The sequence below is a fragment of the Passer montanus genome, unplaced genomic scaffold, assembly GCF_014805655.1.
Source record: "Passer montanus isolate IOZ18808 unplaced genomic scaffold, ASM1480565v1 scaffold11, whole genome shotgun sequence".
Classification (NCBI taxonomy): Eukaryota; Metazoa; Chordata; class Aves; order Passeriformes; family Passeridae; genus Passer; species Passer montanus.
Window position 1 is genome coordinate 22,179,282 of NW_024357613.1, and position 19,061 is coordinate 22,198,342.

At 42.8% G+C, this 19,061-nt stretch overlaps 1 protein-coding gene across 4 annotated transcripts in view; it reads right to left on the minus strand.

Annotated features, from left to right (window-relative positions):
- Nucleotides 1-7,226: 7,226 nt before the first annotated feature.
- ZNF451 (zinc finger protein 451) overlaps nucleotides 7,227-19,061 on the minus strand; it is a 36,194-nt gene continuing 24,359 nt past the window's right edge. For all 4 annotated transcript variants that reach the window (XM_039727546.1, XM_039727571.1, XM_039727555.1 and 1 more), the window contains exons 14-15: nucleotides 12,440-12,514; nucleotides 7,227-10,488 (exon numbers count right to left, since the gene is read on the minus strand). In XM_039727546.1, the coding sequence (XP_039583480.1) occupies nucleotides 10,418-10,488; nucleotides 12,440-12,514 (146 nt within the window). In that variant the 3' untranslated portion in view covers nucleotides 7,227-10,417. The remainder of the gene's footprint in view (nucleotides 10,489-12,439; nucleotides 12,515-19,061) is intronic.

A 19,061-nucleotide genomic window follows, 5' to 3' on the forward strand; every position in this document is an offset into this window, starting at 1 on the left:
ACGCAGCGCGGCGGGGCCGCCTCGCCTCGGCCGGGGGCAACGGAATCACCGGACGGGCCAGGCCGGGAGGGACCACACTGGGTCAGCTGGTCCAGCCTCCCAGCCCCCCTTTCTGAGGGAAACCACAACCTCTCTGGGCAATCTGTTCTGCTCGATCACCTCGACAGTAAAGAGGTTGCTCGTATTCAGGTGAACCTTCCCTCAGTGTGCATTGTCCCTTGCCCTATTACTCGTCACATTACTCGAGAAGAGGCTGCTCCATCTTCTCGACACCCATCCTTTAGGTACGTAATCACATCGATGAGGTCCCCTCTCAGTCGCCCCTTCCCGAGGCTGAGCAGACCCGGCTCCCTCAGGCATTCCTGGTGACAATTCGCCAGAGCCTTGGCTGAGGTACCTGCCCCAGAGCTCCCTGTCCCTCTGGTCTCTGTCCTCTCGGCACACAGCCCTGGAGGCCGCAGCAGCCCAGGGTCCCCTGTTGTCACCGACACCGCAGTGCCACCTGCACCTGCCCCCGCAGGTGTCCGGCCTCCGCACACCCCGACACGCGGCAGCCGTGTGGAGCCTCTGCTCCTCCTGTCACCATCTGGGGCACAGAGACCCCGGGTGCCTGCTCCTCTCTGCACTCCCCTTTGTGACAAAAGCAACAAAACCTGCACCAGCCAAAAGCAGCATGAACTCTGGCTGTAGTTCAGCCAGAAGCTACGAGAGGAGTAATGATATTCTCAATATCTGTGTTAACTTTGTGTGAGATGGGAGCTATTGGTATGAGGATTTGTGTTCCAGAACTGGTCTGTATAGCTGGTTCATTGGTTTGCTCTTTCATTAAAGAAAACAAGAACTCCACAACTACCCAAATGTTATTTTTATTTAAGGCTAATTAAACAGTAAACTACAAAACTGAAAACAGTGGAAAGTGCAAGAAAAGAAAAAATAAAGAGCTTTAAAAATCCAGAAGCTTGAAAGGAGAAAGTTAAACCAGAGACACCCTTACTGCAAGCAGAACCTGAACAGAATTCCTAACAATTTTTTAAAAATAGGTGCTTTGGATACTGCTACTTATAGTGCATCTTTCTCCTGCCAACTGCAAGAGCCCCCAACTATTTGCAGAAAAGCAGCTGTTTCACCAGCTGTTATTGTAGGATTCTACAAAAAAGCTTACTGGAAAGAAATGTGGTTTATGTTCTCTTTTTATGCTAGAGAGAAAAGATAAATCTATTTCACGGTAGCCAAGGTAGTGGATCTACATCCAGTAATGACTTGTCCCAAGAACATATTTAATTTGCCTGTATGAAATGGCACCTTCTCTCCCACAAGCACCAGCAATTCAAGTCACACATAAGTTTTACTTGCCACTACTGTGAGTATTTAAAAAGGAATTTGCTTATCCCAAAAGACAAAGTTTGGGCAAATACCCCAAGGCTCTAACAGACCAATTTTTGGCACCCAGCTAAGAGGGATTTTGTTGCACAGGGATACTGTTTTGTGTGCTTATCCTGCTGTGATTCAAAATAGTTGTTTTCTCAGGCTCGTCCATTCAGAATGATATCATGTCCTGAGTACTCTCGTTAAATTAATTGCCTGAGTTTTCTTTGTTTTATGTGGTTGGATAAGCAAGGCTTATTGCCTGTGAGCTCATGGAAACAGCTTCATTTGAACAAATGTTCCATCCATCTCTCTACAGGCTCTATAGAAGATAATTAAAAACCATTTCCCCCCCCCCAAACAGAACCCATTTGTAGCCATGACACATAGTTTGCTACCATTTATTTCCTGGGATCCTTCTATTCTTCCTAATGCCAATTTATTAAGCATCAATTAGATTGGGTTTAAAAAGTAGAAATCAAAGTAGCTGAACAGCTCTGAACATGTAAAACATGAACAGCTCTCCACAGGTAAAAACAGCTGAATCAGAGATGCAGAACAGCTCTAAGTGTCCAAATGTATCACAGTTGACTTAACCTCTCTAACAGCAAAAGGCCACTTTATATGGGAGGGAAGAATAGCACAACTGTGGAAAAAAATGCAAGTTTAAAAGCAAAAATGGTCTTCCAGGACAAGTCTTGAAATTATTGCCTGTAAAAACTGGGATATTTTCCCTTCCAGAGACTTGGAAGGACCTTGAAAACTGCTTTTCCCACTCTCTAGAGTAGATTGCCCCCACCCCCTTTATTTTTGCTGAGGTATGATAGGGACAATTGGCATCACTTCTCTAAAATAATAACTGGTTGGTCTAGAAAGATTGGGGTCCATTCTTGAGGGAAGGAAAGTGATTCACAGCTCAGCTGGGGGAATTTTGAGGACACAAAAGGCAGGAATTGGGTTCTTCAGGGAGGTAAGAAGGAGGAAGGGCCCCCACAGGAAACAAAGCACATATTTCATTCTCCTCCTTGCCATCAGGGGTGAAGCATGATCAGGACTGCTGGTGATGCCATGCTAACATCCCTGTCTTCTCCCACGTCCCCACATCTGTGGTCATGTGAAGGACTGCACAGCCCTGCTCTGGCTATGGGCACCAGCAAAAACACGAGGAGAGGGTGTGTCCCCCATTGTTCCTGCATTCCCATCACAGCAGTGAAAACACTCTTGTTTAAACTACAACATTGTAAAAAATGGGTGCTGATTGCAAAACAGAGCAATGAACAGTAGTCTCATTCACGTGCACAAAGTCCCTTGAGACAGCAGAAAGAGCAACTTTCCCAGGTCTCAGACATCTGATGCATCCGTAGAAGCCCCAGAGCCACGGAGATGACCTACACCAAAAGCACCGCAAATTGTAATCTTAGTTCCAGCTTTGCCTTATTTCAAACCCTGATATATACCTTGTCCCATATCCTAACACTTACACATGAGCTGTCATGGAACAGGATCAAAGAGAAAGTCCACACCCAAGAAACCATGCAGGATTATTTTCCTGCCTTCACCTACAGGAATTCAGTATTTTCAAGCTGAAAGATGGGAAATTTAGGTTAGATACCAGGAAGAAATTCTTTTCTGTGAGGGTGGTGAGGCACTGGAACAGGTTGTCCAGAGAAGCTTTGGATGCTTCATCCCTGAAAAGGCCAGCTTGGATGGGACTCTGACCAACCTGGTCTAGCGGGAGGCGTTCCTCTCCACAGCAGGCTGGAACTAGATGACTTTAAGTCTTCTTCCAACCCAAACCATTCGGTGGTTAAGAACCTTCCTTGTGTGCAGGTCTTCTGGAAACACAACAGTTCCCAGACATGGCTGAAGGATGCATCCATGGCTCAGGCCAGCCAACTAAAACCAGCCTGCAGTCTCCCCAGCACCGCAACAATAACAATGGAGATGGGCCAACCTGACTTTTCAGGGTATGTTTTCAATGAAAATACATGTCTGCTATCACAGTAGGCTGCCCCCTCACTTCACACCTGCTGAACCTGTGCTGCTGTGTCTCTACTGCTGTTCTTACCAATGCTAATTAAAACTAGCCGTGGGTTTGCCTTTACACGCTGCAGTTGTTTTACTGTGTGGACAAGCCCCGAGGTCCCAGGCCTGTTAGAAGTGTGAATGAAGCCCTCTGTCTCAGGAGCAATCTGAGAGCTGCTATGACCATTTTGGGGCACGCAGCAGTTCATTCTCATGGGAGCAAAGTCGATGATTAAACGAGCCAGTGCATTCTGTACAGCTGCAGATGCTTGGTCGATTGACAGTGGAGCTCTGAGCAAAAACCAAAGGGAAGGACTACCAGAAATTAGGATATTGCAGTCAGTGAAAGCCAATTTGCACAGATTTACAAAGGGAAATTTATATTAAATTTCCATGCACACAGAGCTTTGCCGTTCAAGTACACACTTGAACGTTCTCCATTTGCCCTAGAACTTGTTCTTCCCATTTGCCATAAATTTTCTGACTTGTTTACATCCACTTTTAGAATTTTCTCAAGCCATATTATTTGACCCATATTGTTACTACTGAGCACCAAACCACTTGAACTAAGAATTTCTACAGGAAACTTGAAGGAGTTCAGAAGTACCAAAGAAAAATGCAGATGCAGACTTTCATAAAGCTGCTTAGCTGGAAAGAACTGCCAGAAAGTATATTTGTGCTAATGTAAGCCAGTTTTTCTGAATTAATTTTGAAACAATTCATCATTCATCCTCCTCACCTCCTTCCAATTTACAGCAGTCTCTGTAAACACAGCTAGGACACTGCAAGCAGACGAGAGAACACTTTCCTTTTAAGAAAGACGATGGCGTAACTTCATACCTCTATAAACTTCACTATATTTGGTAAAGATTTCATAAAGGTTTGCATTCCATGAGCACTACAGGAGTAGTGGTGGTCATTTCTGTATTCCTTGAAGAGCTACAAAAATTAACGCACCACCCAAAACATACATACAAGGCAGGTATCTTAGAGTCAGCTAATCTCTCCCTCTCTTTCTAATATTATTAAGTAACAGAAGCAACCAGGCAGATTATAACACTTCAGTGCTCCAGTGACTTTAGTAACAGTTGCACTGGCTATTTAGCATCTCACCTTGTCTCTGAATATGGCCAAAAAGGGATTTTGTTTCGTAAGAATGTGGCACACAAAGAACCAATTAATTAAGAGCCTTACATCAATCTCAAGTTGTCACAATTTCAATTTTGTAAAACTTAACACATGCACCGTATAGAAATTAAGAGCACTGAAATGAACAGCTGGTGGAAGTCAGGTAGAGATTAGACTTTTTCCTCATTAAAGATAAATACAAAGAAGCACTACTGAATTACATTAGGCTAACGACTGATGAACTCAAACATCACTACAGAAGTAAATGCTCTTGAAAAGGGCATGACAAAACTCTTCTAGTACAAACGTACTGGGCAAGCCCCTTTTAGCAGACAGGCTGTGCTTGTAAACGCAGGCAGATTTCTCAGCACATGAAGGACAAACCTCAAAAATTTCAGCCAGTTAAACAAGACTCACCAGACAAAACCATTGAATTCTGGAACACATTTACAAGACAACTTTTCTAGTTGAAGGTGTTCAACCACAAGATGCTGGTGAGTAACAAGTCACATGTCTGTACATGCAGTGTCTTAAGAATCCCATTTTCTCTGTTCTTCTGGAAACAGAACTATCACAAGCCTGTGATGGCAGAAAATTTCACAAAGAAAAATCTGAGTTAAAAGAACCTCAAAGAGACCAAAATTTTATTCAAAATGAAGCCAAATTTTAAGATGTTGCTGATTCTAAAGACTACTGTTATAAAAATTATGGAGAAACTAGAACTCTATTTAGTTCTTTATAAAAACCAAAGCAGCAATGCCACTTGTTTTGGTAAGCAGATGACAAGGCCAATACGATGTGTTTAATAAGTGGAGCTTCAAGTATACAGAATATGTGTGCACACAGAACTTTTTTTTTTAATGCAACCAATTAAGTCATGGCCCATCAGGTACAAGAAAACTTTAAATTTATGACAGAATAAAATGTTAAATGAAAAATAAAGTACATAATCAAATTCTAACATAGCAGACTCTGGAGAAGATGATCTGTCCAGGTTTTAAACACCGTTGAACCAAAGAACTTTCTCAGACTGAAACATCTTTTCATGTGAAAGGAAATTGAAACTTCAGGATCCATATGGGAAAAAAACCTGCCCCAAAGCTTCTGTAACTTAGGAGATGCTTTTGAGGATGAAAATTGTTTTCTGTTTCAGTCCACCCTTTAACAGAAGCACTGGGAAAAAGGGTGGGAAAAATTCTGGAACTAATTTAAGCTAAAGATAGTAGTAAATTACGTAGCTGAAGACAACTCAAAATCTCCCATAATAGGGCTCTCTCAGCAGCAGTGTGAACTACACACCTTAATTTTACCAGGAGTGCAATGAATCCAAGACTGGCAGTAGGAAAATAAGCAACAGGCACAAGGGAAAACCACTAAGAGGTCCTGTTCACCCTGTAACACTTGGGAGGCACACTCAAATGCACTGTAAGTTTTCAAAATATTTTCTGGCATTTGAACAGTTTCTTCAAGGTGTATGATTGCTAATGAGTGCCAGATACCTCACTAGATTCTTCCTTCATTCTACTTGCTTCAGAGATAGCAATTATATGAGAGTGGTGATTAGAAATAAACCAGTGTCAGTCTTCCAGCTTTTCTAACCATGATGACAAACAGCTGTAGTTATGCTGACTCTTTGGAAGAGTGAGAAAAATCCAGTCTTCCCCACATCATATTCTGCACAAAAAGTATCTACTTGCATAATGAGTATTTAAGGATACAGCAGGTAGAAGCAAACTCGCAAGGTGAGTGAATCATAAAAAAGAATTAAGCTGGCATTTTATTACACTGAGAATTCTTACTGATTGACAGCAATCATTAACTGAAGGATAACAGGCTGGTAAAGCTGGACAGTTTGCATAGATATTTTAAAACAAAACTGAGAAAGGCCGTCGCCGGGCCTGAGGGCACATAGCCACCCATGCCGCGACAGTTGGCGCCCAAACGTGGGGCAACGTGGGGCGTTCCCTTCTTCGCCTTCTAAAACAAACGGGCAAATACGTGGGGGCGCCCGCCTCACTGAAGGGGAAGAAGGGACAGAAGACATCGACGACAGCTGCAGACTCCACCCAGACTCTAAGAGGAGCCGAGCGGTAATTTGGAGGCTCCAGGACCCTCTCGACTTTCTGCATGGGCAGAGGCCTGAGGGAAAGCTCGCCACGAGAAGGTGCTCAAGTTCGCTTGAGGGCAGAGACGAGCACACCAGGAACTGATAGTGGCCGCGCCCAAGATTCTGGGGATGGACCTTGAAGCACCGGGAACACCCAGGTCCCTGGAGGTGGTGAGCCGAGAGAGAAGAAGTCTCCAGCCTGCCAGTGACTGTCAGACCAGTTTCAGCGCATCCTGGTGAGAGAGGACGGCCAAACGACACCCGAGCTGCAGGGGTGAGTGATCTCCCTTCCTTCCTCACCAGAGAGTCCCACTTCCATCCTTTCACATTCTGTCATTTTTCTCCCAAAGTCAGGGCTCTCCCCCTGGAGAACAGGGGCATCCCTTGAGGGAGGACAGAGTGGGAGGGACGAGAATGGGACAAAAGATTTCCATCAAGAAGCAGCACGCCCATCTACCTCTTACCCCTCAGACTTCCCAAAACACTTTCCCATCCTCCCTTGGAGGTCAGGTGTTACCGACCCTCACAAATATCCCAAACCGGGGATGGCACCCGGGAACAAATATCCCAAACCCAGGTTGTCCCCTGGTTGGCTAACCCTCACAAATATCCCAAACCCGGGATGGCACCTGGGATGGCAGCGGGGATGGCACCCGGGAACAAATATCCCAAACCCAGGTTGTCCCCTGGTTGGCCGCACCCCTCCAAGTGCCCAGCCAGCAGCTGTTCAGGCCTTACTAGGGAACTGCAGTGTGCTGAGCACTCCTTTCCAAGATGGCGATGGCCACGCCGCTTGGAGCCCACTTTCCTACCCTGACCCTTCTTTCCCGGCCCCAGCTTTACCGCTGCTCCCCACTCCTTCCTCAAGGGCCACCTCCCACAGATTGGGTTGTAGGCCAGTCCCCTTTGTGGGAGGGTGGGGTTGTGGCAAACCTTGATCCTTCTTCCGGTTCCCCCCCATCGGGGGAGGGACTCCAGTCGGGTCTTCCTGGAGCCCTCCTACAGGGGACCTCCTCTCTTGAAGGGTTGTCCTCCCCCTTTGTGGGGGGCCCCCTCTTGGAGGAGGAGGAACTGGAAACCCGGACCTAGAAACCGCCATCTTGTCTCCCCCTAAGACGGCGGCGCCTGGATCCATTCCCTCACCCACCCCCTTAATTACCTGTAGCAGTCACCAACTTTATAGTAATATTTCTTGTGAATTAGACCCAATTCAGATAGCAGCCACAACGAATTATCAAATTAAAAGAGATCAAAAGGAACAAAAACAAAAAGAAAAGAGTTTAATTGTAAAGTGACTGCTCAGGTTTCCTATCCATCCTCCTAATTTGCCCTACCTGGTAATCCCTTTTAATTTCATGTTACTATGAGTTAGAGAAGCATCATGAGTGTGGACTTTGTTGTCGACCTTGCCTAATCCCAGCCTTTTTGCCCTAAAGTTTTGTTGCACTGGATAGATTGGAGGGAGCAACCCGCAGAAACTTGAAGGCGCAGGGTTGCTACCGTCTCCCTGGCTCCCTCAAGTCTCTCCAGTGCCTTACAGCCTTCCCGGGCTCCCCTTCTGTCTTTTCCTTGCCTTGCAACCTTCCCTAGCTCTCACCCATTCCCTTGGTACTCCAGAACCTTTTCACATTTTTTATAGAGGTTGAGAAAAGTTAACATTCATGTGTGCCTCTGAAATAATGTTGTGTTATAAAAGACTGTAAGTGTCGCTTTTTTTGCCAAGGGCCCCGCAGAAAGGCCACACTTATGGTAGCCCCCTTTGAACCCTGAGTATTACCCTTCTTGCAGAGGGCCCTGCAGAAGGGACATACTCATGGTAGTGGTAATAAAGGGGAAACTTAAAGATAAAATGACACATTTTAAATTTAAAATTATTCAAGATTGAATATGTATGAAATTTAATTGATAGATATATTTTACACCTTAAAAACTTAGGTATTTCTGTGCCCCCCTCCTAATCCCAAAAAATAACCCAGTTATTAAGTTATATATTTTAGAGGAAGAATTTTACAATCAAACCAAGGTCTGCCATGTTATGAATTGAATTCTTTGGGGAAGAAGACCCTGGAACTCAATGTTCTTCGGCAGAAGAAGATGATGGCTGGAAACTCCTCAGTACAACCAGAAAGTCAACATGAAAATGAAAGTTTAATTCTTCCTGTCAGTTTTATATCTTATGTTGTAAAATATTATATATTCCAATATTGTTAACTGCTGTAAGGTTTCTGTTCTGTTACATTCATTGTTTTGCAAGTTCAATCAAACCCAACACCTTTCCCTTATCTTTTGTAAAAAGAAAGGGGGAGATGTTGTGGTGTGTTCTTTATTTGATATATTTTATTGCTTGATTTGTGGTTTTTTAATCACTCTGTGTTTTTCTCCCTGCCTTTGGAGTGGCACAGTTTCCCCATTTTGTATCTTATGTTGCTAAACTTAGACTTGCTTCTTCGTTGTTATTCACCTCAGTTAACTGTCAGTTCTTGTTTGTTGCCTGGCCACTCCCTGGCAAGTTGTCAATCCCTCTTGTCCCTACCCTTTTTTCCCCCAAAGCCTTCCCTGTCCCCCCCTTCTTAGATGTCAATCCTTCCCTAAGCCTGCCCTTCCCTCCAGAACCTTCTGTGTCAGTTTTGTATCCTTTGAAACCCCATTGGTTTGCTTAAGCCTTTCCCCTCCCTTAAGGTCCTCTATTGTTTTACAGATTGTATTGCCCCACTTTGTGTTCCACCCTCAGTCTTCCCCATTGGTTAAAAATTGTATCCTCCCCCAAGACTGCCCCTGTTTTTAAGTTAATGCCTGCCCTTGGTTCAGGGTCTTGGGACCTTGGATCTGGGGAGTTTTGTTGCTAAATAAAGCTACCCATGTTCCGACCCCAAGACCCGTGCTGCTGCCTCTTTGTTCATCTGTGCCAAACCTCCGCTGGCAACTGGAATTCTGCGGGGTCTGCCAGGGGGATCTGTCGCGCCCCTGTCGTCGCTGTCGCCGGGCCTGGGGGCACATAGCCACCCACGCCGCGACATAGTCCAAACAGAAACTAGGAAGTTTATTTAGATTCTGTCCCTTAAAAGGTTGTTCCTGCCTCAGGTAAGGGAGAGGCAATGAAGTCATTGAACTTTAAGCCATCAAACCCAAATACCACTTTTAAAAAAGCAAACACATTTACAAAAAAAGCTGGTAAACTAACTGTAAAGCTTGTGGTCCTGATTCAGACATTTAAAATAAACAGGACAGAGACAAAATTATGGCCTATGAAGTAAAACCAGCCAGAGGCAAGAGTTATGCCATGTGTTCAACAACCCTGGGATCTAAGCTTCTCTTTATAACAAGATTAGCCAGGCAAATCTGAAATAACTGGAGTTTACTATTTTTATCTGTTGCAAAGACTACACAAAAAAGTAAATAAAGACAATGACATTTTGTGACAAAAAAATTAAATACAAGAACCAATTCAAGAAAAGAAACCTGAACAACCAGGAACCCCAAAATACCTAGTAAGACCAGCCTACTAATTAGGCAACAATTTCAAACTGCTAAATTGTAGAGACTTAGTCATCACCCCTTAGAAACAAATATGAAAAGGCTTAAAAATTTCTTTTTATCAAACATAACACATTGCTGTGAATATGAATAAACTCCAGCTGTTCATCAATATGACAGAGGACATCAGATTATTAATCTAACAATTAAAGACATTTCAAAAGTGGCATTTCTGAACCCTTGTAAATAAATGGAACAAGCTTCCTTTTTTGTGAGCAGTTCTGATGGCATGGTGTTAGTGTACTGAAGTATCTTCATTTACATTTCCTCAAGGCTCCTTTTGATAGCTTCTTGCAGTTCTGCATCTTGCAGTTCTGCATCTAGCAGTTCTGTATAAATAAAAAAAGACTGTCATGTCAAACTGCAATTGATAACTAGCCATAAACACAACCACCTTAATAGTACTACATAAAGCATGAACTTATTTCTGTGGGCAATCTCAGCAGACTGCAAAAAAACACTAAGAAACAGATGAAAATATTTTCTCTCCTTGTTTTATGCTATCTTTTCAACACTACAAAATGTGGAAAACACCTCTACAGCTTGTCACTGTCTTAACCAGGAGCAGCCCAATGATTACTTAAAGACCATAATTGCAACTCTGTATTTACTGGTCAAACTAATAGCAAGATTAGAACCCATATGTATGCACCAAGAAAAATAAAGTATTAAAACAAAAAACTACATACACATAACAGGCAGAGAGGTTTCAGTATTTTCATTCCAGTTCCTTAACCAGAGATATGCCCATACCTACATTCTGACTTGGCAGCACTGTTGTCACTCTTACTAGGTAGGCCAGACAAGTAGATAAAAAGTCATTCTCAGCAGTAAGAATAGTCTAAATCAGAGCTGTAACAGTTTTGACAGTGGGGAGGAAAATTGCACTCATCAACAACCTTCGTAATACTCAAAAAAGAAACTGTTTTTGCATTACATTTAGGTTGTTTTGGGCACTAATTGCTTGGCGTTAGTGATCAAATACCATACATTTGACAAGGTTTGTACGCACAGCAAATATTAATATCAATAATGTAGCTGGAAAAATTAAAGCAGCTTTCAGACACACTGTCATTCATGAATTATTATTCTTCTGCTTTAGGAGGACACAAGCACATCCTATTAAAAAGAAAGACCTGTCTATTGTTATGAAAAAGGAAATAGAATTTTTAAACTTTAATAATCGTTGGGCTGTTTTATGCAAGGCTGAGATTTGGAACAGAGATCATATCACTGATTGCTCTCTCATCTTTCTGGACTTTACTGTAACATCCAGAACTACTGATAAAAGAGAGTTGCTTAAAGAAAAATATTACATGCTCACAGAAACAAACAAAACCAAAGACATGGAACGATTTGCAGACAACTGCTTGCATTAAAATATGTTATTTAGCCACTAAGCCTGTGCAAAAATACAGAATAAGGTCCAAGCTGTGACTCATCTGAAGCCAGGCTGCTTCATAAGGTCAGATGCCTCTGCACTGCAGCATCAGAAATGGGACCGCCTGCATGCACCAAATGTCACTGCTCTCCCAGTTCTAGGGGGCCTGAATACACCAAACTTTCAGTGCTGGAGATGAATGCTGGATATTCAACAACAGTGTGTAGTAACAGCTAGTAAACTTAAAACTGAATAAATTCTGGGAACATAAGATTCAGTAATCAGTTTTACCACTGAGCTTGTACAACTTTTTTCGGTTTTTTTAGTTTATTTCCATCAGGTAGAGGAGCAGAATAAAGTCTTTCAAAGTGCACTGGTCTGTCACCAAAAATGCATGACTACACTGAACACCACCAGTAAGCTCAAAAGCAAAAGGATGAACACAATTTCAAATAATTTAAGATAGGATGTGAATGGACTGCTGATTAGACCTTGTGCATAACTCTAAAGCTCTTTCAGGAGACCAGAGTGCTTTACTGTGAACTAATATCTAATCTTGAATTATTTATTCAGAAGTTCAGCTATTTAGTCAATAGTTCTGCTCTGAGACAACAGAGTCATATTAAACTGGTGCAAAGTGAACTCAGTCAAGTCTTTAACTGATCAGTACCCTGTGGTGTCTAATGAAATAGAGTTTTAGTTTGATGGCATACTTTTCAGGTTAGAAATTTTTTTTATTTATAACTCATCACAGCATTCTTCATTACTCAAGACTGCCCAGCATAGTTTAGAGAGTATTCCTAACAGGTCATTGGCTGTAAAACTGATTTTTAGTTCAGTTTTTGTATCTTCCATAATTAATAGTGCTCTTTAACACAGAACAGTAAAAATTGACAGACCTTCTTGTTTGTTTGTTTCTTCTAAGCTCTGCTTCAGTGTTTCTTTCATATCTTCATCCTCTTCACTATCTGAACCTTAAATGCACAAATGAAATACATTACACATTGCTTCTAATAAAGGTATTAACATTTCTCTTGCATTTCTCTTACTGTAACACCAACTGATTTGAAGAGAACATTTGCTATGATCTAAAAAAATCAAGATAAAAATAAATTCCAGTGGTAGTTTAAGACAGCAACTCAAGAAACAGTTATTTTTCAGCTACCTCCTTCCCCTTCTCCCCACAATCTAGAGGCAGATTGCTTCAATTTTTCATTATGTTAAAGCAACAAGAAATAATAGGTGCAGAAGCTACTGTGTCTACTGCATTTAAACATGATTCACTTTCTATAAATTACTCACTTTCTATAAAATGTATCATGGATTTAATTATGGGAAGAAGTGCCTTAGTGTGTCTCTGCCTACACATGACTGCAGCTGTGTTTTATTGCACAAATACTGTATTTGAACAATGGAGTGCTAAAACTCAACCAAGCAGTGCAATTCAGCAGATGTTGCTGTTCAAGTCTCATATGAGCAGAAGGTTGATAGACTTAGTTTAATCTGTTAATTCATTACAACCCAGCCCAGCCAAAACTCCACAACCTTTCCCTTTCTTAACAGCTGGTTAAGAAAGGCTGGTTTCCAGCTCCAGAAGAACGGCTTTATTTTGAAGTGTCTAGTGTACCTGAAGTGGTGTGGGGTTTGGTTGGTTGGTTGGTTGAGTGTTTTGTTGGTTGGCTTTTTCCCCATTAAACAGAGGCGCAGTAAAGTACAGGTTAAAAGCCAAGCCAATGAGTCACGTTATGCATTCATGCTCCTGCTACAGGCTATTGCTATTTTGGGAGATGGTCTCTGTAATGAGGTCTTACAGTATTAGCAATCAACAAGGTCTCCTGCAGTCATACCAACAGAAGCACTCCCCTTAAAGTCATCACATTTATTAATACATTTATATACTTCTGATTACATTAACCAACAAAGAACTTTCTGATATGGCCATCTAATTTACTGTGTGACTTCTGGCATTTTGAATTACCCAACTTAGCTATTCAAAATGTCAAGTACGCTTCCAAAATTTGTTTTCAAACCTCTGACACACAACCTGTTTGAGCACAACCTTGCTGACTTTCCCAATTCCAGGAATAAAAATTCCAACAGCTGGTGTCCAACAGTGATCAGCAGCCCAAAAATACACCAGAAATAGATAGTTAAAATGGTATTTCTCCACTTACTTGGCAGACTGACTGTGAACTCTTTGGAGCTGCCTACTATTTCTTGAGCAGAAGAGATACTAATTTTTACATCATTTTCCAAAGCAAAGGAAAGAATAATCTACACCCCCTCATCCCCCAAAGCAGTCACTACAATTACTAATGAAAGGGAGGAAAAAGTACAAAGGAAAGGCTTTTTGCAAGTGGCTTCTCCCTTATTAACTATCCTTTTAATCTTCCAGCCTCTAAGACATGTCAGACCGTCTAAAAAGTTTGATGCCTGTTAGAGGTGGAACAGTTGAAGCAATCAGTCTTGGCTTAGTACACATCACATGAAAAGACTTCCAGGGATGGGACATCCACAGCTTTTCTGGGCAACTGGTCAAGTGCCTCACTATCCTCCGAGTAAATAATTTCATCCTATCATCTAACTCATATCTTCCTTCTTTTAGTACGAAATTATTCCTCCTTGTCTTGTCACTCCCTGCCCATGTAAAAAGTTCTTTTTTATAAGGCCCCTTTAAATACTGGAAGGCCACAATGTGGCCTCCTCAGAGCCTTCTCTGCTCCAGGCTGAACAACCACAACAATCTCAGCCTTTCTTTCCAGCTCTCTGATCATCTTTGTGGCCTCCTCTGGACCCACTCAAACAGATCCATGACTTTCTTGTGCTGAGGACCCCAGAACTGGACACAGCACTCCCCGTGGGGTCTCACGAAGCCAGAGCAGAGGGGCAGAATCCCCTCCCTTGACCTGCTGGCCACTTCTCTTTTGATGCAGCCCAGGATGCCACCGGCCTTCCAGGCTGTGATCGCACACTGCTGGCTCAGGTCCAGCTTTTCATCCATGAGAACCCCCAAGTCCTTCTCCACTCGTCTGTTCACATGCAGCTCTTCTCCCAGGCTGTACTCATGTCTGGAATTATCCCCACCCAGGTGCAGCACCTTGCGCTTGACCTTGTTGAACTTCATGAGGTTCTCATGGGCCCACTTCTCAAGTTTGTCCAGGTCTTCCTGGATGACATCCCACCCTTCAGTGGTGTCAGTTGCACCACTCAGCTTCATGCCATCTGGAAACCTGCTGAGGGTGCCCTTGATTCCACTTTCTGTGTCACTAGAAAAGAGACCAAAGAGCACTGGCCCCAAGACAGAGTCCTGGGGGTCACCATCTGTCACTGGCCTTCATTTTGACATGGAGACACTGACCACAGCCCGCTGGCTATGTCCATCCTGCCAATTCCTTATCCACCAACAAGTCCAGGCAGATGGTACCACAGCCTTCCCTTGTCAAGCACTGCAGTTCCTCCATCATAACACACCACCAGACTGGTCAGGCAATGTCACAGAATGGTGGCTATTGGAAGAGACCTCTGGAAGTCATACTGTCCAGCCTCCCAGCTCAGTCAGAATCATCTACTACCCAGGACTCCGTCCAGATAGCTTTTGAGTACTACTGAAAAGACAACGTAGTGGGGAGCTCCAAACTTGTCTGAATGAAGTGAAAGCATCACCTTCCTCAGCCTACTGGCAACAATCTTCCTAATGCAGCCCAGGGTACTGTGGGACCTCTCATCCACCAGAGCACACAAGAGCTCACGGTCAACTTGGTGTCCACTAAGACCACCAGGTTCTTCTCTACAAAGCCATTTCCCAGCTGGCTGACTCCTGGACAGCATATATTGATGCCTGGGGCTGTTTCTCCCCAGATGCAGAACTCTGCACTTCCCTTTGTTGAACTTCATGAGATTTACTGCGAGTCCACTTCTTCCCTGTCAAGGTTCCTCTGGATGGCACCACAGTTCCTGTGGTGTATGAACTGCCACTCCCAGTTTTGTGTCATCAACACACTTGCTGTAGGTATGCTCTGCCCCATCATCTAGGTCATTAACAGACATTAGAAAGGCTCAGCCCCTGTACTGGGACACAGATGGTTCCTGACCCCCATGCCACTGATCACCATGTTCCAGGTCTGGCTGTTCAGCCAGTTTTCAATACATCTCAGTTTTCTCATGCAGCTCACACTTCGTCAGCATATACTGCTGATACTGCTGGCATCTTCTAATGAAGAATGTTTAATTTTGAGAAACTGGGCATGTCCTGTCCCTCTTGATAAAATCCTCAGCACATGCTGTAGCTCCCAACTCCTTTGGTGTCAGAGGAAAAGCAGCTGCCCAGTTTCAGAGGCAAGAGATCTTAAGATCTCCTGTACTGTTCTCTAGTACATTTTGTCAAATACACATCAGGTAAGAACTTCTGACTGTACCTCTTCTTTCAAAAGAAAGCCTACTGCTCACTACTGACCTCACATACTGACATATTCCTGCTGGAAGAACAAGAAACCAGGAAAGCAAACTCTGGATGAATATAGAGCTCAGAGTGATTTTTTTTGACATTTCATATCTCTCAGAAACCTGTTCTGGGGAGAGACTGGTAACTTACACAGAATGTAAACACCACCCACTGTCTTCCCATCAAAGCACCACAGCTTGAACTTGGATTAGCTGCCCACACAGCTCAGGGTAACATCCCCCCACTATATCTTCTTCCATATCCCCCCACCAATCTTCTTCTTTTGCAACCACCCCAGTTACCACCAACCCTTTAACAATTTCCATCAGGTTTATCACCAGAGACTCAAATTCCCTTCCCCAGCCTTCCTCCTGCTCCCTTACCACACAACACACCCCTTGTCCACTGTACAGTCTCACACCCCACCTTCATTTACCTCCTAAAACATCCCTTCTCTTAGTCTTTCCAGTAACTTCCAATCTCACCTGCCCCTTTCCCATTCCAATGTACAGTGGCATTCACAACACACTATCTCTCCAACCACTGACCCTTCTCCTTTTACAGCTGCTGTCTGGAGTTTTAGTGCTACCTTATAGGTACAATTTGTTAACTCAGTCAGGATCCTGGGAATTACTTAACCAAAATCTTTAGATCAGTACCCCACCCTTACCTTTGTTAGCAATCACACTTGGTATGTGTGGCCATGCTGCCTTTAAAATACTTTCCTTGGCTTCTAGAATCTTGTCTTTTATTCCTTTTTTCATATGTCCCTGGAGGATCCTTCCCATATACTCTTCCCCAGTACTTACTGCTCTAATTTCTCTTCATATTAAGGTAATATCATCTGTAAATGCAAGTACAGCTACTCCCTGCTGAGGGTTACCACCATACAAGACCTCTTTTCCCCCATGCAAAGCAAGCTTCACTCTATGTATCTCTGCCTACAGTTGCTCATTCAAGTGTAGGACAAATAAAAATAAAGCTCTCAAGCTGCCACTCTCCTCCAATTGCATTTCTCAGAAACTGTGGCCAATACCATTACAGTCACTCAGACTTTCGTCTAACTTTTATCTTAGACTCTGTAAAATTCAAAGCCACATTTAAGCTAAACCTCAAGAATTTTTTGTGTATGATCTGAGTGGTGAGGTTTTCCCAGTTCATCCGCTGGCCTACAATTGTTCAGACTCATTATCTTAGGTCTCAGTACATTGCTTTCTCCCTAGGACATACATACAAGAGATGCCATTGACATACCAAACCCAGTAGTAACTTCCTGCTGTAGCTAACACAAGGTTACAAGTGAAGAGTGACTTTCTTATCACTCCCTACTGCAACAATAAAGGAATATATTACTGGAGAAACTATAATTCATTAATGGTGCATCACTCTGCAGATGCTCATGCCCTTCACATTCAGGAAAGTGGGGGCTGGAGGCTGTGATTTGCAATCTGTGTTAACTGCTGGTTTGGAAAAAGCAGAGATGGGACAGATGTAGCATTCATACTGGACCTCAAACTGGACCACACACAGACATTCACCCATGAAAATTTTCACTGTGGAGAAGAAAAGCAACTGTTCTCACTGTCTTCTATAAATTTGTTCTTGTGTCCTCTTAAATTATTTTGTTGGATGTACGTAAAATAAAAGATTTTGGACATAGTGGGAGCTAGGAAGCTTGGGAGCATTCATTAAAATGAACTGAAATCCTGCTCTTCCAAACAAAAACTCTAATGGAAGCTGCATTTAGTAGTATTTAAACACTTCAGGCAAGAGTAGCAGATTGAAGATGTAGGCTGGCAGCTCCATCTGAGCACAGTGAAATGTATTTTATGGGTCAGTGAAAGAGGTATGGTGGCTATCTGGCGGACAACACTACATTCAGTACACCACTGACTCTGACAGGCTCATGAGACAGACTGGCTCTTCAAAAGAAAGGACAAGAAATATTTTCAAAAATTTGTTCTTATTATTTAAGAGTCTGTTTTACCTAAGAGCTCAGTCACTGAAGGATCTCATTTAAACATAACTGGGAGAAATTACAGTTACACTAGACTTATACAAAAATAATCTGTCAACCAAAAAGTTGTTGCATTCCTGTCAATGGAATGGATGGATATGATGACCCCAACCTACTATCAGCTTTGCCCTCAACACTGTCCAGCACTCATAATAAGTGTACTTTCAACACAATGGATATGATATCACCAAGACATAGACAATGGAATGATGATATTTTTCTGCACACTACTGGGTTTTTTTGTTATAAAGTAAGACATTGAAAATTCTTCCCTTCCACCCTTCCCAAACCACTCAGTTAATATGCAGCAAGCTCTTCTCATGTGTTGTGGCTTCAGCATAAAAGCAAAAACCTTCATTTATGAACTCAGGCTTAGCAGCAGCAGAGGACAAGTAAGAATGCCTACTCTTTTCATACCTCAAAGGAAGTTCAAGCATCTCCTCCAGCCAAGAGTATCCTATAGTAACATACAGTTGGTATCATATTGCAACATATGCAGAAAATATTATTTTATTACTTATTTTAAAATAAATGCCGTACTATAGTTCCCACAGCAGTTGTGCTGGTAAAACAGCTCACAAGATGCACCTGTCAGATTGCCACATCCAAACACAGGCCAGGTGCTCAGAAGCTAATGATAGCTCTGTCAAGGTGATTTAGGGAAAGAGCTTTTTCATGTTGCAGCTTATCCAATATCAACAACAGTCTGATATTTTTCAACATGATTCTCTGTCCTGTTTCTCACCTACTTCTCCCTCCAGAATAATAGCCATAGGCTTAAGAGAGTCACAAAGCAAGCAATTCTTGTTTGCATTTCCTTTTACTCAGCTGCTTTTCTGTAACAGGTCAACAAGTTATACCAGCCTATGATACACTGCACAACTTTCCATCTCAACCCTCCGATACCGGTTTTGCCGCATTAAGACTTGCAAATGACGGCTGATGCTGCTGAGCCACACAACGTGTGTGTACTATGTGGTGGCTTGATCTTTTTAAAGAAAAATTTTATAAACTCTTGGTAACAACATCATCCCACAATGCAGCAAATACAGACCTATTATGA